Source organism: Quercus suber, unplaced genomic scaffold (genome assembly GCF_002906115.3).
Source record: "Quercus suber isolate HL8 unplaced genomic scaffold, Cork oak 2.0 scaffold_290, whole genome shotgun sequence".
Lineage (NCBI taxonomy): Eukaryota > Viridiplantae > Streptophyta > Magnoliopsida > Fagales > Fagaceae > Quercus > Quercus suber.
Genome location: NW_027069746.1, coordinates 666,933 through 684,166, shown reverse-complemented (window position 1 = coordinate 684,166; position 17,234 = coordinate 666,933). Strand labels below are relative to the sequence as shown.

At 35.8% G+C, this 17,234-nt stretch overlaps 2 protein-coding genes and 1 non-coding gene across 13 annotated transcripts; 1 reads left to right on the top strand and 2 right to left on the bottom strand.

Moving 5' to 3' along the window:
* The first annotated feature begins 382 nt into the window (after positions 1-382).
* Positions 383-4,658, top strand: LOC111989554 (DExH-box ATP-dependent RNA helicase DExH18, mitochondrial). Of its 3 annotated transcripts, XR_010632474.1 has the most exons (7): positions 383-679; positions 800-847; positions 964-3,413; positions 3,868-3,969; positions 4,084-4,123; positions 4,226-4,289; positions 4,397-4,658. XR_010632474.1 is itself a non-coding variant. In XM_065782133.1 (4 exons), exons 3-4 carry the CDS (start codon positions 991-993, stop codon positions 4,227-4,229), a joined length of 2,427 nt encoding a protein of 808 aa, XP_065638205.1. In that variant the 5' UTR covers positions 383-679; positions 800-847; positions 964-990; the 3' UTR covers positions 4,230-4,658. The 3 variants fall into 3 exon arrangements, 1 of the variants encoding a protein (XP_065638205.1); XR_010632475.1 differs by lacking the exons at positions 3,868-3,969; positions 4,084-4,123; XM_065782133.1 differs by lacking the exons at positions 3,868-3,969; positions 4,084-4,123 and having other exon boundaries at positions 4,226-4,658.
* Positions 4,659-4,875: 217 nt separating this feature from the next.
* LOC111989459 (uncharacterized protein At4g38062) lies at positions 4,876-7,078 on the bottom strand. The gene has a single exon (XR_010632462.1). It is a non-coding gene; the product is annotated as an uncharacterized protein At4g38062 (transcript).
* A 4,370-nt stretch (positions 7,079-11,448) lies between these two features.
* On the bottom strand, positions 11,449-17,031 carry LOC136071157 (uncharacterized). Of its 9 annotated transcripts, none has more exons than XR_010632467.1 (6): positions 16,487-16,791; positions 16,347-16,379; positions 14,001-14,041; positions 13,189-13,306; positions 12,163-12,412; positions 11,449-11,916 (listed from the first exon to the last, which is right to left on the bottom strand). XR_010632467.1 is itself a non-coding variant. In XM_065782132.1 (5 exons), exons 1-5 carry the CDS (start codon positions 16,502-16,504, stop codon positions 11,812-11,814), a joined length of 276 nt encoding a protein of 91 aa, XP_065638204.1. In that variant the 5' UTR covers positions 16,505-16,735; the 3' UTR covers positions 11,449-11,811. The 9 variants fall into 9 exon arrangements, 1 of the variants encoding a protein (XP_065638204.1); XR_010632466.1 differs by having other exon boundaries at positions 11,449-11,877; XR_010632470.1 differs by having other exon boundaries at positions 11,449-11,877; positions 16,347-16,442; positions 16,527-16,765.
* Positions 17,032-17,234: the final 203 nt, after the last annotated feature.

Below are 17,234 nucleotides of genomic sequence, written 5' to 3'. Positions count from 1 at the left end.
AAAGTAATCTTAGTGTTAGGTTCTAATTTAAACTAATAACAACTAACCACATGTACTTTGTTATAAAAATATTATAAAAATGTTATAAACTTAGCATCTCTTATTAAATAATTTCTTTCCCATGTTAGACACTTAATCTCGCATGATTAAATGGATTAACTTCCATTATTGTCTTTGGCAATTAGGGCCATTAGGCTATTGTGTTTACTGAATGCCACAGTGGCTCATTCTACCGTACCCCGGTCCCCAGAAAACGGGGTTACGGTACCAACCTTAATCTTAACTGTTGATTTAAAATTGTTTAAATCCTGATCATTGGTATAATTTTAAGGGATACTGGTTACTGGCTAAACAGGTTATATATATAAACCAAAAAAAAAAAAACAAAGCAAAAGAACGCATAATCATTCACGCATCAACAACGCCTCTGGTTTTCTCTCTACTACTGTGTCTCGTCTCGACGCTATTGCCTCTCTAGCTTAACAAACCCATACCCACAATAGAAGAACCAGACAACGGCGCACCATGGAATCTCAATCCAACTTGGCGGCGCCACCCTCCTAGCTTCTTCTATTCCAATCCAATCTCAAATCCACATCCAATCCAACTCAGCGGCGCTTCTTCCGTCTCTCTGCCCTTTTGTTCGAAGTTTCCACCGTTTATCGAATCTATTATCTCAGTACGTCTCATCCTTATTCTTTAATTTTCCATATGGGTTTTTTAACTGTCGCCGTTTGTTCTTTGTATGGCTGAATTGTTATTAATTTTGTTTGTTTTTGTTTACCTTTTGGTTTCGCAGGGTTGCTAGGAACAAAACCAATCTATTATTCCTTTTGGTTCATAGCAGGTGAGAGAATAAGTTATTGAATATACTAAAACTTCTAATTGTATGTTTAATGCTGATTTCAATTTGGTTTATTTTTCTTTATTTTGTTAGTAATGTATTTTTTTGGCTGATCTCAGGAATATATTATTAGTTCAACAACAGCCATGTCCCTGTTTCGAATTTATAAACTTAAGGCATACCCTTCTTCTTCTACTAGGCTAAGGGTTCTGCTATCCAACCATTCTTTTTATGGACTATTATTTGACCCTTTGATTTCCCAGCATTACTGGTTTTGTCCTACTGCTTTAGATGTCCCAAACCGTCCATTTTCCACTTCAGCTTTCACTTTGTTTCACTTATTAGCTCCTTGTAAATTTCCCTCACAACCTCTCAAATTTAAGGTCTCTGCCACCCTCCATGCAAAACCCTTTTCTTCTTTGTCGGCACCTAATGGTGATGATGATCATGGCATGTCTAGTTTGACAATGGTTGAATCTGAATCTGAATGTGATTTTGATGCTGATGTTGGATTATTGCATAGTCTAAATGATGAGGGTTGTAGCACGGATGGTGATTCAACCATGGTTGAATTGGGAAATGGTGTCAATGAAGAGGGTATTGTTGTTGATTCTATGGTGGCTAGTGATAATAATGATGATGTGGGTTTGGAGAGGTGTGAGGGTCATTTGAATGTTGCCTCACGGGATCCTGTTGAAGTATATCGTGAGTTAAGAAATGCCGTGAAGTGTGCAAAGCAGACACGGTGTGATTGGGAGATAATGCAAGAAGTGTTTAGTTATTTTGGGAAATCGGGTTGGACGTCTAATCAGGCTCTTGCAATCTACATTGGGATGTCATTCTTTCCTACTGCAGTGCAAAAGTTCCGGAACTTTTTCTTCAAGAAATGTTCTACTAATGTTTTTAAGTATGTGGTGTCGCTTGGTCCATCCGATGATGCTATCAAGTTCTTGTTTCCTATATTCATGGAGTATTGTTTAGAGGAGTTTCCTGATGAGATTAAGCGGTTTCAGGGTATGATTGAGTCGGCAGACCTTACCAAGCCCCACACTTGGTTTCCATTTGCACGGGCTATGAAACGGAAGATAATATATCATTGTGGCCCAACCAATAGTGGTAAAACTTATAATGCTCTGCAACGGTTTATGGAGGCCAAAAAGGGTATCTATTGTAGTCCTCTCAGATTATTGGCTATGGAAGTCTTTGACAAGGTGAATGCACATGGGGTTTACTGTTCTCTACTTACAGGTCAAGAAAAGAAATATGTCCCTTTTTCAAACCATATTGCCTGTACTGTGGAAATGGTGTCAACGGATGAATTGTATGATGTGGCTGTTATTGATGAAATTCAGGTGATGGCAGACCCATGTAGGGGTTATGCTTGGACGCGGGCATTGCTTGGATTGAAGGCTGATGAGATACATTTATGTGGGGATCCGAGTGTTTTGAGTATTGTTCGAAAGATCTGTGCAGAAACTGGGGATCAGCTGCATGAACAGCATTATGACAGGTTTAAGCCATTGGTGGTTGAAGCCAAGACCCTGTTGGGAGATCTTAAAAAAATTCGTTCTGGTGACTGTGTGGTTGCTTTTTCGAGGAGAGAGATATTTGAGGTTAAAATGGCAATTGAGAAACACACCAATCACCGTTGTTGTGTAATTTATGGTGCTTTGCCACCAGAAACTCGTAGACAGCAAGCTACCTTATTCAATGATCAAGATAATGAATTTGATGTGCTTGTTGCTAGTGATGCTGTTGGAATGGGTTTGAATCTTAATATTAGAAGGGTTATTTTTTATAGCCTTTCGAAATACAATGGAGACAAGATTGTTCCAGTTCCAGCATCACAAGTGAAACAAATTGCTGGAAGAGCTGGCCGAAGAGGAAGCCGCTATCCAGACGGACTCACAACAACCTTGCATTTAGAAGATTTAGACTACTTGATTGAGTGTTTGAAGCAACCTTTTGTAGAAGTAAGGAAAGTCGGTCTCTTTCCATTCTTTGAACAGGTTGAACTATTTGCTGGGCAACTGCCCAATGTTACATTCTGCCATCTACTTGAAAAATTTGGTGAAAATTGCCGTCTAGATGGGTCATACTTTCTGTGTCAACATGATCACATAAAGAAGGTTGCTAATATGTTGGAGAAGGTACAAGGATTATCTCTTGAAGATCGTTTTAACTTCTGCTTTGCTCCAGTTAATATAAGAGACCCAAAAGCAATGTACCATCTCCTTAGGTTTGCTTCAGCATATAGTCAGAATGTACCTGTCAATATTGCAATGGGCATGCCAAAGGGTTCTGCTCGAAATGATTCAGAGCTCTTGGATCTTGAGACTAAGCATCAAGTGTTGTCTATGTATATGTGGTTATCAAACCACTTCAAGGAGGAAACTTTTCCATATGTGAAGAAGGCTGAGGCAATGGCAACGGACATTGCTGACTTGTTAGGTCAGTCTCTAACCAAAGCCAATTGGAAACCAGAATCAAGGCAGGCTGGGAAACCGAAGCCTCAACGGAAAGAAGATGGTTATGAGAGGCCAAGATCACTTATCAAATTATATGAGAAGTAAGTATCTCTAAATGGTAATTTTGTTCGGGTTTTTCTTGAACTGGTAGAGTTTTCATTTTAATATGTTTATGTTGTTTTACAAGGCACAATTTTAAAGGTTCTTATCTAATAAGCACTATCTGTTGTGGTTTCAATCTGTCCTATGGTTCTATATCCATATAATCCTGACACTTTGTCTTGTATGGTTATAAATTAATAAATTTCAATAAAATACTTTCAGGATTTGATGTTCTTTTTTGTACATAGTTTTCCTTCCTTTCGTTGTATTTTTTGGCTACTTTGTGTCTTAAAATTGGCAAATTGGGGACAATTATGTCAGTTTAAATTATTAGATTAAGATTTGTGGACTTGTACAACTTTTTGTCACGCTTAAGGAAAGTGTTTAATTTTTTTTATGAGCTCTAGAGCAGTTTGAGGGCTTTGACATTTAGAAGAAGTCTTTGTATATTAGGAACCTCAAGTGGCAATGTTTGACAAGTTTGTGAAGGATATTAAGGATTTCAAAGCTTCTGTTTCGTGTTATATATCCCCGGGTGGGATCATAATGACCGGAGTAAGTTCATCCTTACATTTTGACTTATAAAAAAAAAAAAAAAAAATCATCATTTTATTTCTTTAGAAAAGTTTGTCCTTGCGTTGCTAACATGTGAAGTGAATGATGTTATAGGAAGAACTTGTAGACTTGAAACCTGTTATTGATTTGTTGGGTGAGTATTGATCTGCCAATACAATTTTCTTATGTACATATAAATTACCTTGTATTAGACTTTCTTTTTCAGAGAGGGAAATTAATCTTTGTTTGGTGTTAGGTAATGGATGGCTTCCTTTGGTTGATGAGAGATTACTATTACCAGTGAGTTGGGGGGTAGCGTGGTAAGTAGCAAGTTTGTGCTTTAGTTGATTACAACTCATGTATTGCAAATTATGCCATGCCAAGGAAAACTGTCATTGTGGGTGATGAGTTTCTAAATTCTATACAGAAGTGGGAATGAAACTAGCAATGTCTGGGGGATTACAAATTATATATTTATGAGATGATGGAGCTGGAATATTCGCAAGGGACAGAGACAAGTCTAGTGGTATTTATTTTTGTGTTTATTAATTTGTACAGTACTCTTTGTTTTCTTATGTGTCCAATGTGAATTGGTATAACGTTTGTTAACATGGATACCTCTTATATTATTATGAATTAATAGATTTATGAGTAAACTTGGGAAATAGAAATCTGATGGTTGTATGAGAGATTTGTGGTCTTGATCTGATGATAAAAAGCTATTATCAAGAGCGAACGCCATAATTTGAAATTCTCTCTCTCTCTCAAAAAAAAAAAAAAAAAAAAAAGGGCAGACGGGTGCTGTGCTTTGTGAAGCTCACCCTTTTCCTATTAATATCTGCCCTCGGTTTTGTTTTTATGTTTCCATTGTTCTTATTATGTTCCTTGATATAAGAGTATTGACTACTACAGTAATATTTGGACATGCTTTTCTATGAGCTCTGGAAAACAGGAGATCACTGCACTTTCAAGATCTTGTTCCAATGAAATAGCCAGTACTCAAAGATCATTTATGATCTGGTCTTTCTCATTCATAATCTGCAAATGCCTCTCTTTCTCTTCCTCAAAGGCTTTCTCTGCAGCCTGCCTTCCAAGAACTGCAGCTTCCGCTTCTCTTCTCTTGGACTCTTGCTTCATGAAAGTAATATCTTTCTGAAGATTTTCTATGCAAATTTCCTTCTCTTCAGCAACTACGAGAATGCTGTCTTTGTCCTTTATGGAGGTTTCCACTTCCTCAGTTTTGGCTGCAATTTTAGCTTCTAGTGAAAAAATCTGTTGTTGAAGACCTTCAATTCTTTTCTCTTGCTCTTTGGCAATGCAGAGTAGGCTTTCTTTCTCATTCTTAAGCATTTGCTCAGGCTTGGCCTGTGCAATGAGGGAAGTCTCCAGTTGTTTATAGGTTTCCTGATTTTCATCAAGGCAGACTTTCGGGCTTTCAGCATCAGACTTCCAATTCTGTAATTCATTTTCTAATAGATTGGCTTCATTAATTTTTTCAGCCAATTCAAGATTCGCCGTCTCTAAAGCCTCAAAGGCACCTCTTTTCTCATTTTCTAGTGCACTTTCCATTTGCAGAACTTGCTCTTTCAACTGAAGTTGGCATTCAAATGATTCCTCAAGCATTTTCTTATACCTTTGAACCTCTTTCTTGGAAACCTGCATACATTCCAAGGAATCAACCCTCTTCCTTAAGGATGCCAATTCCTTGTTTTCTGGCCGGCCCAAGATCAAGATAAGATTTATTCAAAGTTAACTGCTCTATAAGAAAGGAAAATTTATCTTCCTTCTCTTTGTCACGCAGCTCCATTTCAGATTTTGCATAAAGCATTTTGGAGTAAGCCTCTGAAATTTCTGATTTTAAGGTTGTGCATAGCATAGAAATCTCTTTGCTCAAAACCTTAATTGTAGGATCGCAATTTTTAAGTTCCATCTGAAGCTCCTGTATTTTTTTCTCATTATCTTTCAGTTCAAATTTACAACTGTCTATTTATGTTCTCACGTTTTCCATCAGAAAACTCCATTCTGATTCTTTTGCTTTCAAATTATTGGAAAAGTTGCCATGTACTTGCTCAAAGCCTATGAGCTTGTTGAGCAGCTTTGTTAGTGAAGATGTGGCTCCAGCATTCTTCATTTGAGCTTCCTGAAGTTCTTTGAGAGATTCTCCGACGACCTGATTCTCTTGCTCTAGGTGAACAATTAGAAACTCAATTTCTTTTGCGAGTATTTATTTTCTTTCAAATGAATTTATTAGCAATGCAATCTCTTCATCACTCTGAACAGTCAGGCTCTGGATCTTTGACTTCTCTTCTTCACACTGGGTGAAGACATCATCAAAACTTGACTTGAATTCAGATACTTCGTTGCACATCTCTAAACGAGTTTGAAGACCTTCCAAGATTCTAGTTCGAGAATCTAAGCTTGTCTGCAATGATGAGATATCTTCTAGCAATGCTGATTTCCCCTTCTCCCACTCTTCCTTGCGCAACAGGAAGTGGTCCTGGAACCCTTTATAAGCTTCTTCAAGATGTTTAAACTTCTCACTCTTCCATTTCAACTGATTTTGAACATCTCCTTTTGTCTTGTCCAATGTTAGTATCATATCATCTCTCTGCCTTAGTTCAATGGCTTTTTGAGCCTTTTGTTCTGCTTCAAAACACTTTCTCTCTGAAACCAGCAAGAGTCTTTTAAGGCCCTCAATCTCCTTATGCCTTTCACAAACATTGAGCTCCAATTCTTTGTTTCTAGCCATCACTTCATTTAAAGCCAACACCCACTCTCTAATATCTCCTTCCAACTGTTGCCATTTCTGCCCACAATCAGCTCGGAGTTTTTCATTCACAGAACTTGAATGCCTATGAGAAAAATCTTTTTGATGCGAAACAGATGTGAAGTCTTCATGAATTTTCCTTGCTTCAGATATCTCCTCAGACTTGGCATTTAATTTTTGAGCTTGCTTCTCAATCTGCTTCTTAGCTTCTTGATATTTGTGTAACAGCTCATTGTGTGCTCTTTTTAAGCTCTCAGAAAGTTCTGTTTTAAATCGGTAATCTGCCTTTAGTTTCTTCATCTCTGCTTTGACTTCATCTAACCCTTTATAGATGTCCTCCATTTCCCTTTCTTTTAAATACATATTTCAAACAATTTCTTATACAATTAAAGATGGAATTGAGTCATCCAGTTGAAGCAAACAGCTGAATGTAAAATGTCAACAACCCCTGCTGTCCAATCACACAAAAATAAATGGGGTTCAGGATTGGAGCGAAGTCTTAGCTAATGGTAAAGATTAAAAATCTAACAGAAATTTATAAAGTAAAAAAATGTCTTTTAAAAGTTAGCTTTTCATGTTGGAGTCACTCCCTTGTTGATGGTTTCTGTTGACACGCGAAACTATTTAGTCCCTGGCCCTTACCAGAAGGCCAACACATGGGAATGAGTCATGTCATGATAGATTAGTATGCCATGCTTGAGGTTCTCAAGGGGGCTTGTGGTTTGGTGGTCACAAGACGAGTAATTTGTAGGACCTAAGTGTAAATGTGATCGAAGGCCATTAAGATGCTGGAAGGGACCATATATGTCAACAGAGACTCCTAATTTGGTATGCTCTATACTTTTTCCCTAAGGAAAGAAAGCTAACTACAAGATATGTCATTCATTTGTCATTGGACACCTACATGTGTAACATAGGTGTCTAAGCCAAAAGGAAATACTCTTAACCCTGGGAAATGGGGCCGGTTCATCCCTCATTTGCAGTTGACATTTCAGCAATGTTTGTCTCACACTCTGACTTCAATTATAAGGATAAACCCCATATTATGATGCTCTAATGAATAATAGTTTTCCACCTCACTATATTTAGGGATAATGGTTGATCCCTCCACATGTATACTTGCTCATAAATACCCATACCTTAATGACAAAAGGGTGAGATCTTTTGATGTTTCATCTTTCACAAAGGTTCTCTCTTGGCTGTTGATCCTGGACACAATCCCTCTCTAGCATCTTTTACATGGCACTCTCACATATGCTCCTTAGCTGGACTCCACCACCATTCTTCTCTCTATGATCTCTCACTTCCTCTACTGACCACACCAAGTTTGTCCTTCCTGGCATGAATCCCCAAATTTTCCTGCATTAATACAGGTACTCATTTGTGGTTGATGTAAATCTTGTGACTTGAGTAATCTCCTCCAGAATCAACAGTTTCTAAACCAAATACGGATGAACATGAAATGAAACTAAACAGTAAACAGTCTAATTTCTGGCAAAATTTCTTAAACCTTAAAACTCAACACCATTTTCCAAAAATGGTTAGTACTTTTGAAAGAAGTTCAAGCAAGGAAAATGGAGTTCCCTACTAACCTCTGAATATGCACACATGCAAATCTATGCTATATGCACACATGTAAAGTCTTAAGAATTGCTGCACAGTTATATTTATACTTCTAAAATTAGCTCTTAAGCAGACTCGCTGAAATCATCCACAACAATGGGAAGAAATTCAGGCAAGGAATATTAGTACATTCATGTATTCAAAATGAAACTAACACAGATCAAGAACAATAATAGCCTCAAACCTACTACACAAAAACAAAACGAACAAAAAATAAAAAAAAATCATCTTAATTTGAAAGTTTGAGACACATGCAGACTTGAAGACTTTGCTCAAGGAATTTTTTATCAAGCTAAAAGAAAAACTAAGTTTTCCTCCCAACCAAATTGAAGAAATCTCCTACAACCCATTACATCATGGTTCAAATGGCCATCATATTTTGCTAATGAGTGTTCGAAACAAGTCACGTGACTTTTAAACATGTCATGTGACTAAAACAACATGTGGATGTGACTAAATTGACATGTAGATACTCATTTGAGTCACCACATAATGGGTTGAAAAGGCTTTCCTCCAAATTAATTATGTTCATACAAAATTTATATCAAATACAAGTGCGTCTATATTGGATTCAAGGATAATCAAAAGGAACCAAAAATCTAGAACTTGTGGATTCAAATCATTTAGTGAAATCCTGCAAAATCTGCATTTATCTGGTGAGAAATTTGAGTAAAAGAACATAACTGAAATTTAAAAAAATCTTTAAATTAGGTCTTTATTTTAATTTCCTAAAACAATTATTCTATATAACACACACATATTAAGGTTGTTTTTGGTGCAGAAAATGGATTTGATTTGAAACTCAAAGATTTTAGACAAAATATTTGTTTTTCTTTAGACTTCTTCCTCCTTTTACTAATAAAATTGGGAAAAAGAAATATTGCATGTGGATTTGGGTTTTAGGAATTCCAAAGTTAATTATTAAACTAGTTAGAGGCTCATACGATGCACCATTTTGGTCATAAACCTATAGAATATATAATTTTATTGAGAAATAATAACTTATTGAATGATTATTTCAAATTTTCAAAACTTCCATCTAACTTATCGACTATCTCATAATGATATTTGTTATATAAAAAGCCTTGAATTCAATATTAAAAAGCAATTCAAATAACACTTGAAAGTAGAGTTGAGGGAAAGCTGCAATCAATAATTAAAAAGAATCTAAATTTCTAAACATTAATGAAAAATTGGAAGATAGAGGATATATAAAAATGTTAAAAGTAAAAAAGAATTATATTAGATTAACTACTTGTGTAATCAAGTTAGGATTTCTAATTAACTTAAGAATTATAGGAGAAAAAGAAAAAGAAAAAAAAAGTTGTGTATTAAAAAAATGTTTAAAAAGAAAAACTCAACATTTGAGCAAATACACATGGCAATTAGGTAGAATATCCATTTAGCGCAACCACCACTTCTACAACTCAACATTTATTTTGCAGAATAGGAAGCATATGATGTACATTATTTTATAGAATATGACGTATATGAGATACCTGTGAGTGTGAGTGTGAGTGGAAGTCAGTAAGCCAAGTGAAAGACAAGCAGTTGAAGAGAGAAGTCAGAGACTCTGAATTTCAGTGAGAATGAAAGTTAAAGCTTTTTAGAGAGAGACAGAGAGGCCTGTTTGGTGGGCGGGAAGCTAAATAAGTTTCTGATTGTGGGATTGAAATCAAATGTGAGAGTAAATTTTTGGATTCGTTTTCATGCTTGGATTGGAAGGATTTGTTGGAGTACCATTTTTGGTTATTTTCATAAACAGAAAATGATTCACTTTGTTCTTGTTTAGGAAAACGAATTTGGCATTCTTTTCTTAGCTATGGATAGGATTACTTTACTTTGGCAAGGAGGGATGGCAAAGTACACAAGTATATTTTCAAATGATTTTTTGATCTATTATGAATTAGGCAGCAAAGATTTCGCTTATGAAAAATGTTAACACCAATTGAGATTTTGGAGTGAAGGATTGGTTAAACTGTACAACGTTTAGGTTAGGTTCTGCTTACAAACACTTGACAAATATACATAATTTTGGAAAATAGAAACAAAAAAAAAAAAAATGGAGAAGTTCTTTAATTTGGGGAATAATGCAAGACCAGTTGAGTCCATTACGATTGAAACTAGGGGAGAGTGTTAGTCTGTGAGAGGCCCACTCCATGTATTTTCTTTTTCTTTTTCTTTTTTTTTGGGTTTGGGGACTCATGGGCAATTCATGCAAGTTACATGTACTGATGAGTTTTGAACTCACAACTCACGCTTCTTTGATGAGTTTTGTACTCACAGCCTCTCTTCACCAAAAACTAAAGGACTCGTTGGCCAAGCAAGTTACACATACTTGATGAGTTTTGAACTCAATCTCACCCTTCTCCAAAAACTTAAAAGGAGAGGAGGTGCCTGATTTAGCTAAGGCTCATTGACCTTTATCTTATTCTATTAGCATATTCAACCTGCCTTATCATTTTATCAAGGAAATCCGTTTTGTCGTGTATAACATATTAGATAATGTTTAAATTAGGCATTACAACTTGTGTAGCAAGGGAGCAAAAGAAATGAAATGAATTGAGCTGGATTTTTAAGGAATATTTCATATATTATCCTATTTGAGAGTTTTGTAACAATGAATGAAATATTTAAGAAGAAATGCCCATTCTATTTCATTTTATGCCTCAATATGCATTCCTCCCAAACGTTGTGAAACATCTTTTTCCCATATTAATTGAGAAGAATTACATTTTATATTCATTTCTTTACAATACAAATAAAATATAATGGGCACGATATCAAAAGTATTTTCATTTCATTTCCTCCTCCTATAAACTCCCAAACACCTTATTAAAAAAAAAAAAACTTCATTCATTTTCAATTTATCCCTTTCATTTCATTACATTCCTTAATGAAGTCCCAAACATAATTTCTGTTCTGCTTGATGCCAATGCTACCAACATATAATGACAATCTATGAATTGTTGAATTTGACAGGTTGCAATTGTGTTGTTCTTCTAGTTTAACTTCTCAATCATGTCACATCAGAATTTGTAATATTCAACAATACCACATACATGATACAGCCGAAGCCAATGCATCAATTACATATGAAAAGGGAGCATCAGGCACTGACTTCCATAAATATGCAATGCTCTTGAACAATGAATTCCAAGGATATCGAGGTTAGAGTTGGGGCTACTCTTGTCTAAGACAGTAGCCATTACTTTATCCAAACAGTCAAGAAAGAGCAAAACATGCCTCATTAACCATACAATTATACAGAAAAAATTAGACTCCTGTCAAGTATTTGATTCCAAGAAGGCAACTGATATCACATGAAAATAATGAAACAACGAGAGTGTACAACAATACAAACTTATAGGAGAGATTGCCAGACTTGCTATTCGTGCCTCTGGTAACTGGAAAAACAGGGTGATTCTTGGTCTACTCGTGCAAAAAATGTCTCAGACCCTTTCCACCCTTTCTACAAGAAGTAATTGTTCAAGTTCCTCTCTACGCCGCTTTAAATCCTGTCATTGCCAGCAAAAGCAAATTATCACAGGAAATTTCTGCAAGAAATCAACACACACACAATTGAAGGAAAGGAATTAACATCATTCCAAAACTACATGAATTTAATGAGACAATCAACAGTCGTTTACTCATTCTGCTGAGTGGTTTAAATCAAACTTATGCAACTTTATGTGTGTTTTATTAGGAAATATGGCCATAAAATGAATCCTGCTATGACCACCGAAGGTGTGAAATCCTAACCTTCTAAATATTATCACCTTAAAGCAGTGTACTAGGATTACCTAAGACATAGCCCTCAGTTAGGACCAATGCTAGGCAACGACCTTTGTAAGCACCAAAAATCATCTTGATGAGATGAGGTAAAACCGTATATGAGTTCAAGACTTCATGCAACTCTTTACGGTAGGAAATGAGTTTTGGAAAACCAAATTAAATCACCCAGTTCATTGTTGTTAGCTCTTCCTTCCATTTGAAATCCAAGACATAAGGTAGGGTCATCAATATCTGGTTCAAAAATTTCAACTTGCAAGCCTGAATTAGAAAGATATGATGCTTATTCCCTTTTTTTTTTTCAAATATAAATCTGTGATGAGTAAACTTCAATAAATTGATGTCACAATAAAAGATTCATGCACAACATAGTAGGAATCATAAACAAAACAATCCTCAGCATGAAAGGCCAATTCTGTTTGATATCTGCCACTTAAGGAACTGCATTAATACAGTTACCTCCAGATCCTTGACTGCTTGATCCCTCGAAATTTCTTCCCGTTGTCGAACACGTTTGAGATGGCCAATGCACAGGAGTCCAGGAATCAATCAGTGAAAATCATTACCTTAAAAATTACAATATAAGAGAGAGAAGAAGAAGAAGAAGAAGAAGAAGAAGAAGCTAAACTATTAGGTTTTTTCAGTTCATTCAGCCCAAAGATGTCTTAAATATCAAAACTCAACCAAAATCCTAGATCATAAAATACAACAGGATAGGGCATATAAATTGTCATGACCTCATTGCTCAACAAACTCAGAAGGCATGAGAAATAAAAGGATCACATATTCATTAGTTTACTACTTCTTTATCCTCAACCGAGAAAGGCTTGAATAATTGGAGCCACAAGGTTCAATTAAGAATCCTATTTCACTTGACTACGAAAATGGGTTTCATCAAGACATGCAAACAATCTGTTTTACAAATTTGAACAGGTCACATTTCTGTACTATAATATATAGGCCAGCTAGCAGAAGTAGGAAAAAAAATACACGCACAAATCTCCTGAATTAAAAATCTGTGCTTTCCATTGTCTTACCGAAACTATATAAACTACACCACAAGCCATAAGCATATAACTTGATATGTTTTCAATAAGAACAAGCTCCTTCTGCACCCCATAATAATCAGGGAAAGCTCTTGTCATCACTGCAACACTGAAGATAATGTTTCATGCATTAAAAATAATGCATAGGATTTGTTTGTCAGATTGTGTATAAAATGAATCTAAAAGTACCTTATAGAGAACCCAATAATAACATATAGTTAATGGACTATCCTCTGTTCTAATTACATATCCCGTTTATGTTCTATTGTAATGTGCCGGTTATGATGAATGAGTTTGGTTGCATTCCAAACTAACCAACCAACCTAAGCCTGATCTGTTTGTCATTGGCTCAATCAAACCAAACTATCAAAGATAAAGTTTTAGCATTTGAAGATAGGGTAGCTCCTATAGATGAAAAAATGAGGAAGAGTCAGTTCAGATGATTTGGTCATCTGCAAAGCAGAGTGACTAATGACCAATGAAAAAGGGTGCTATGATTCAAGTTGAGGTAGAGGAAGGCCTAAATTAATATTGGTAGACATAGTTTTAAAAAAGGTTGTATAGATTAAAAAGGTGACAAAGAGTGTGATTTTAAATAGGATAGAATGGTGGAAATGAATACATGTGGCCAACCCTGGTTAATTTGTTACGGATCCATACCCGATCCCAAAGTTTATGACCAAGGCTTTGTTGTTGTTGTTGTTGTTTGCTTAAGGTTTGGGAGTTTAATTCCAAATCAAGACATTGTCAGGGAAAGGAGATGCACAGAAAACAAGAAATTTATTACTAAATTGTACACATACAAGATCTGCAGCATACCCCTAGCAGCCCAATACTCTAACACCTGCAAAACAGAAATATTGAATGAGATAATGGGATCGATGATCTAAATGATATCAAGCATATGGTGGGACATTTGGATTTAACAGGAGTCCATAGATAATAATTAATACTTACTTTAGCATGTTGAGTAAACAACAAAAGAATGCTAGTATCAACACACACAGGAGAGAGAGAGAGAAAGAGAGAGAGAGAGAGAGAGAGAGAGAGAGAGTGGGTGAGAATTTACTATCACTAAATCTATTGGTAGGTGTGTGATGACCCAAATTGATTGGATATTGATTGAGTGTGTGTTGTGTGGGTGCGTGATGATTGATGAGTTCCACATTAGACATATACTGGGTTGATTTAGGCTTTATTAACAACTAAAAGGAGTTATAGTTGTGACTAGACTAGTCATTTTGGGGTATAACACAAATGTGGCTAGCGTTTTACCTTGGATTGTTACAAGGCTTACATTGACACATGCAACTAAAATAGAAGTTAAAGGCTAGTTTCTGAGTTACACTTTTTTTATACTTTTCTTTTTCAATTTATCACTGCAAGAATTAAATTAGCATTTGAACAAAGCACCCTCCTCCATCTTTGAGGGAGATGCCCCAAAGAATTATGATTATAAGGGACAGCACCCAATTGAGGAATCATATAAACATGTAGGAGTCCTATGACTTGTATTGTTATTTCAATCAACAATTTATGGTCTCTAAAGAAAATTTGCAATTTGTATTCTCCTTGACAATGACTGAATTCAACTAGAAGAATTCATTCTTTGTGATCAAAATGATATGAAGTACACAAGCCCAAGTGCACTTTGACTTATTAATTCCAACAGCGATTTATGGGGGAAGTATTGGAGTCCTCTTGAACATAAAATTAATCACTCCATGGGCTTCCCTCAAAATTAAATTTCTTTTAAACAGAAGAATTATCCTCCTCTTACCGATCAATCTAAACATCCTCAATGTAGAGAACAGTTGAAACTTTACCACATAAAGTTGTTCCATTCCAAGTCACAATTCAGTTTTCTTTTTAAGTAAACTATTTTTATTAAAAACACAAAAGGGAGGGCAACCCTAGTACATGGGAAGTATACAAAGGAAGAGCCAAAATAAAAGGGGTTGCAACACAAGGACTTCCCAAAGGTCACCTGTACTAATACTACTCCTATCCAAGCATGCCTAATTGCAAAGTTCTGATGGGATCCAATGCATTAGTGGTGGAATGATCATAGCCCAAAAAAGAAAAGAAAAAGAAAATACAACAAATTAAATAAGCAGAAGGAACAAAACTAACTTAAAAAATGGTTCAAAGAGTAATATCTATGGCACTTTTAAGTTTTGACATAGAGTTCCTTAAACCGTATTGTCCCTTCTCCATGATAGTACAACAGTACAGTTAATGCCTATAATCTAGAAGCTCTAGTTTTCATATGTTTATGTTCTTATCATAGCTGTCCCTTCTGAGCTTTTTGGTGCTACATGCTAAACCTTTTCAGTTTCACCACTAGTCCCATATCTTGGTAATGCAAAGGAATTAGAAGTCTCCTCTCTTGTACTTCTTTTTTGATTAAAGAGAAGTACTTTTCCCTTTGTTTTCCTCATGTTTCTTTGCCAAAGGCCATCACCAATTCTAGTGAACCACTTCTGTACAAAATCCACTCAACCAAGAAACCGTCACAATCTAGCTGACTCCACCTCTGGGGGTCTTTTTCTTCTTCTCCTTCAAAAAAGAACCATGTGGCCCCTTCTAGTTCCAAAGGACAACGCTTTTTCCTATTTCAACAAAAGATTTGCACTAGAAAAATATTCTCAAATTTCCCAATAATAAGATAATACATCTTCTTCTGTGTCAAAATAATGTTCTACCAAATATAATGGCATCGGTTTGCCTTTTTCTAGTTGGCCAAAGCTTGGTCAAGCTACATCAAAATTCAAATGGTTCCTTCCATGACCAAGTATTCAATTCCTATGACATTTGCGAAGAGTAACCACACCACACCAGACAAGACAACTAACTATACCGTCTCAAATGAGATATCCCGAAAGCCGAGCCATGAAGAAAATGTACTGATGATGATGAATAAAACCCACATGGTCTCTTACTTTGTTAAGGTCATGTATCATGCTACTCATGAGTCATGACAGACCTTTAAAAAAAATCTAAATCTTAACATTCCTTTCAAATAATCTACTTGTAGAGAATATAAACAAAAAAATAAATAAGTGTTGTCTTCATTACCTCTATCAATCATTCTTAAACATATAAAATGGAAATTGAAAATTGAAAATCAAAAGTGAAGAAAGAATGACCTTCCAGAACTTCATAACGAAATTCCACTCGGTCTCAGCAAGAACCACAAAGCAAGTAATGAGAACCGCGTAACACCGAAATATTCCATCGAATATCTACAAATTCAAAATAAATAAATAAAAATCTATAGAGAAGCTACCGGCGTTATTGTTAGCATCGGCGGCGTGCGTAAGCAAAACCTGGAACCAACTCTGCAATCACATCCTCTCTCGCCCTAGGATCTCTTCTGCTCTCTCTCTCAAGCCCTCCCCCTCATGTAATTTTACCATTCTACCCCTCTCACACAAATTGAAATTATATATATGCATATATATCCTTTTTTTTATATTAGTTTTGGTCCACCGCGAATCCAGATTCCCTCTATTTCTATTTGAAATGGAGGTGTCCAGTTGAGGGTTAAGAGCTGCCTAAAAACAGTAAAAGGCCTAGAACATTCCACCTCATTTAAAAGCTTTAACCTAACCAAATAGCAAACTCAAATTTTGTAACCAGAGTTAACTCTTTTCCAAAACCCAAAAAAGCCACCCCAGGTTCCAGCAAGGCAGCAACCATATCCTCAAGTTCAGATCCTTTCAATCTCAACCCCGAGTGCCCATCAGCCACGAGCAACCGAAGTGATCAAACACTGATTTGTCTAGTTTCTTTCAGTATTGTATCAAACACTGATTTGGCTTGCTCTAAATTTTCAATTTGATTATTCTTTTTCATTGATAGAATAATCACTACTTTTAATTCCATCTTTTGACAAAATTTGACAAAAAAAAGGGCCCAATTATAGTTACTGGAATCTAAAAATATTGTTGGAAATGGAATGAACAAGACCATGATTTACACTTCATGTGGGGAAACAATGGCATGGGGTTTGGAAATATGAGTTTGTAAACCAT

What these genes read in the sequence shown, in the direction of transcription:
- LOC136071157 (XM_065782132.1), bottom strand. An exon ending in TCGTTATGAAGTTCTGGAAG is followed by an intron (nt 14,042 to 16,346) that starts GTCATTCTTTCT and finishes TCTGTTTTGCAG; the next exon opens with GTGTTAGAGTATTGGGCTGC. An exon ending in AGGGGTATGCTGCAGATCTT is followed by an intron (nt 13,307 to 14,000) that starts GTATGTGTACAA and finishes CATTATCTTCAG; the next exon opens with TGTTGCAGTGATGACAAGAG.
- LOC111989554 (XM_065782133.1), top strand. Translation starts at nt 991, where the DNA reads ATGTCCCTGTTTCGAATTTATAAACTTAAGGCATACCCTTCTTCTTCT.